The sequence below is a fragment of the Solanum tuberosum genome, unplaced genomic scaffold (genome assembly GCF_000226075.1).
Source record: "Solanum tuberosum cultivar DM 1-3 516 R44 unplaced genomic scaffold, SolTub_3.0 scf00140, whole genome shotgun sequence".
NCBI lineage: Eukaryota > Viridiplantae > Streptophyta > Magnoliopsida > Solanales > Solanaceae > Solanum > Solanum tuberosum.
This window is the reverse complement of record NW_006239064.1, coordinates 810,576-814,672: the sequence shown is the minus strand read 5'-3', so window position 1 is coordinate 814,672 and position 4,097 is coordinate 810,576. Positions and strand designations below refer to the sequence as shown.

The 4,097-nt window shown below is 33.9% G+C and overlaps 1 protein-coding gene across 1 annotated transcript in view; it reads left to right on the top strand.

The window, feature by feature from the left end:
* The first annotated feature begins 3,233 nt into the window (after window positions 1–3,233).
* LOC102592587 (nuclear transcription factor Y subunit B-3) overlaps window positions 3,234–4,097 on the top strand; it is a 4,810-nt gene continuing 3,946 nt past the window's right edge. Inside the window, exon 1 of the mRNA XM_015310711.1 lies at window positions 3,234–4,097. Within this exon, the coding sequence (XP_015166197.1) occupies window positions 3,641–4,097 (457 nt within the window). The 5' untranslated portion in view covers window positions 3,234–3,640.

Here is a 4,097-nt window from a genome sequence, read left to right as displayed (position 1 = left end):
TTGGCAAACTTGCTAGAAACTCTTGTGACTCTAATTCATCATCACTAGATCCAATTACCGCATTAATCCAAGCTTCTTGTTTGGAACTTAACTTTGGCAAATTATAATTCCTCCTCTCGGCGTTGACCCAGTCTCTAAATAAAACTGATGTTTCCAAACTTTCTTCCGCCAATGAATGTCTATGATCGCCAAGTTGAAACCTTGCCGCACTAAAAGCAGCCTCTGATGCAACTGATGAAGCTTGAATAGCTAGAACATCACGAACCATTTTGTTAAAAATTGGAAATGCAACGCTCCGCCTCCTTCACCATGCTAATATTTCTACATTGCCATCGTCGTCGTCCATTGTTTCTAAAGATTGATTAAGATATTCTTCAAAAATTATCACGGTTAATAGAATTAAGACCAAGAAAACCTCGCATAAAACTATTAATTCGATCTTTACTCTGAGGATTAGAAGTTTGACCAAACTTCTCCTTGTATTTCCTATAGTTCTATATTTTTCATACAAAATTTTTGCTTTTACTTTTCTGCTAGACTTACACATTTCACAAGTTGGAATTTCTTCCGGTAAAATTTCTAAAGTATCATAAAAAGTTTCAACAAGTCCCTGCACACCTCGTAATTTATATTGAGGGTTAAGTAAAGTAGCAGTTAAATAAATTTGAGGAATAGGAAAAAAAATTAAATTTTTCAATCATACCCTCAATTGCAACTCTAAATTTTTCAATTTTTTTGTATTTAGAAAATTGAATTGTAATAGCACAAATACTTATTAATACTGATTAAATAGTAGGATAATAAATTCCAGAAAACATGGTTGTAGCATCATAAAAAAGTCTTAAAAATTTTAATAGTTCATTAGTTTCTTCCCAATCTTCTTCACAAATTATATCTAATGGGTTAGCATTATGAGCATTAAACACCATTTGTATGGGTCCTTTATATTCCTAAGCAACTGAAAGCATTTCGTAAAAAGAATTCCACTTTGTTTTAATATGTCTTGAAATTTTTCTTGGTGGCAAATCACATAGTACACAACGCTCATTAAATTACCTAATTCTAGCAGCTCTATGAGCATAAAAAATTCAGGCAACAACATATTCAATTTTCATACAACATAGTCAAATAATGAAATATCATCGTGTACAACTAAATTTAATACATGTGCAACACATCTAACATGAAAAACATTAACATCAATTGGACATAATCTAGTTTTTAACATACTAACAGCGTTTGTATTATTAGATGCATTATCTAATGCGACAGACATTACTTTATCTATAAGCATGTAATAATCTAAAACACTCAAAATATTTGAAGCTAAATATGCACCAATTTTTTTCTCTACACATTCTTTATAACTTAAGATTCATTTTTGCAAATTCCAGTTATGATCAATCCAATGTGTTGTAATAGTTAAATAATCATGTCTATTAACATTACGACCCATGTCCGAAGTTATAGACACTCTACAATCTAATTTGCTAAAAAACCAACAAAGATATTGACAATGTTTACCTTGATATAAAAAAAACATCAGCTTTAACAGTATTTCTTGAAAAACCTTTAAAAGAAGGATTATAAGTTTGTTGAATATATTCAATAAAATCGGGATGTGAAGGAAAACTATAAGGCAAACCACAAACATAAACCATTTTTGCTAAATTTTCGCGATCTCTTTCCTTATTATATTTACGTTGTGTTAGTGGACCACTGGGTTAGAAGGATCTAATGTTCCTTGAACCATGTTAGAAGCCCCTATCGATTCATTAACATTAATATCAACATCATTAACTGGAATTCCTTTTTTTCTATCGGCTAATGCTTTAGCTTCTTTATATTGAATCGGCACACAAGATAACAAATGTCTATTTAAGCCCCCCGTCCCACCTTGACCTTCACCTTGTTTATGTTTAAAAGGTTGTTTACACTTATTACAAATAACAATAGAGTTTTCCTATCGAAAGTCATAAATTGCCACACAACAGAAGTTTTAGGGCGTTGATACTTTACCATCTCCCTTGTAGGAGGTATATGGGGTGGGCGTCCACAATTTTGCTCCGTTGAATTTGTAGTTTCATTTGAAACTTTTGTCACCGGACTAGTAGGTGTATCTTCTAATTCATCTTCTCCCAAATCAACTTCTAGTCTTCACCTGAATTTTCATCAAGATTAGGATTAATATTATCATAACGTCGTTCTAAAATTTCATGATCGAGTTGAACATTTGAATCAATATCATAAGAAGTATCACATAAGTAGAATCATTTGTATTAAATCTAACTCTAGACATTGATTTAGAAGAAGTACCACCACATTTACTCTTATTTTTTTCCTTACTACTTTTTTTTATTAAAATTAAATAATTTACTAATGCCACTTGGTTCTTTCTCTTTTCCTTTATCAATATCTCTTTTGCTAGAACTCATATTTAATTATATGTAAAGTGTAATATAAAAATAATAATAACACAAAAAATAATGACGAAAAATAAAATATAAATATTATGAAACGAATGTACCAAACGTCTGCGTTAATAGCAGACGTTATAACCGATTCTTGAAGCTTGTAGTTTGTTGTAACTTGTAATTTGGAACTCCAATACTTGATAGCAAATATGAGAATTATATATATTATGATATAATATGAAAATTTAGAATTGAAATATATGTATTATGATATAATATGAGACTTAAATGGAATAAAAAATTAAGACTTAAGATTGAGAGGATATATAAAATAGATGAGAGAATAGATGATTTTGTAAGAAATAATAAGGGATAGAGGGGTATTTATAATATTAAAAATGGGTTAAAGTGTATTTATGATAACTTGAGGGATTAAATTATAGTATTAAAAGTAGGGGTGTGGTAGGGGGTGTTGGGGAAGTGAAAAAGGTGAATAAATCCGTTGGTGGGGGGGGGGGGGGAGGGGGGGAGCCCACTAGTACAACGACAAACACCAACAAACCTACTAACTTAATACGCACACATTCTCTACACTGTTTTATCTAAAGTCATATCCTCGATAGCATAAATTCTTATCTAATCACTTCTCCCTAATCGATAATTAATCAACCAAAAAAAAAGTTACTAATCCTAAATGTAAAAATCTTTTAGTGAAATAACATAACTCCCCCACATAGTCTATAGATTATTTTTTTTTCACACCCACCACGTGACTCCTTTTTTGAACCGTCAAGATAGCTCTGCCCCACCGTTCATTGTGCGGTTCAGATTCACCCACATTATCTAACCCTTATCACCAAATGAACGGTTTTAAATCCGACACGTGTCGTACCCGATTGAATATTATACCCCACGATCCAACGGATCCTGCATTTTCTCTTGCTCTTTTCTCCCTCATCTCTCTCCCCGGCCGGAAATATTTCCCGGCGAAAAATCTCCGGCGAGCGTTTCTCCCCATTTTTGTTTTTCTGTTTTTATCCCATCTGTTTGTATACAATTTAGATTTTTCTCGCCGGAAAATCCAAACCCAGTTAAAATTTCCTGCTGAAAACATCATCTCCAACTCACCGGAGATAAAGGGTTTTTTTTCGTTTTTGTTGTTTTAGCAGGAAAAAGGTGTTTTTCTCGAGTACCCTTTTTGAATTTTGAGAAATTGGGGATTGGCGATGGCTGATTCAGACAACGAATCAGGAGGTCACAACAACGCGAACAGTGAAGGATCAACAAGGGAGCAAGACAGGTTCCTTCCGATAGCTAACGTGAGCAGAATAATGAAGAAAGCTTTACCGGCGAACGCGAAAATTTCAAAGGATGCTAAGGAAACAGTTCAAGAGTGTGTATCGGAATTTATCAGTTTCATTACCGGAGAAGCATCGGATAAGTGCCAGAGAGAGAAGAGGAAGACGATTAACGGTGATGATTTGCTTTGGGCTATGACGACTTTAGGATTCGAAGAGTATGTTGAGCCATTGAAGATTTACTTGGCCAAGTATAGAGAAATGGAAGGGGAAAAAACTACTATGGGTCGTACAGGGGAGAAAGATGGGGGTGGTGGAGATATGGCCGGAGGTGGTGGTGGAGTTAGTTCTGGGGGTGGGTATAACGGTGGTGGTGGGGGTGGTG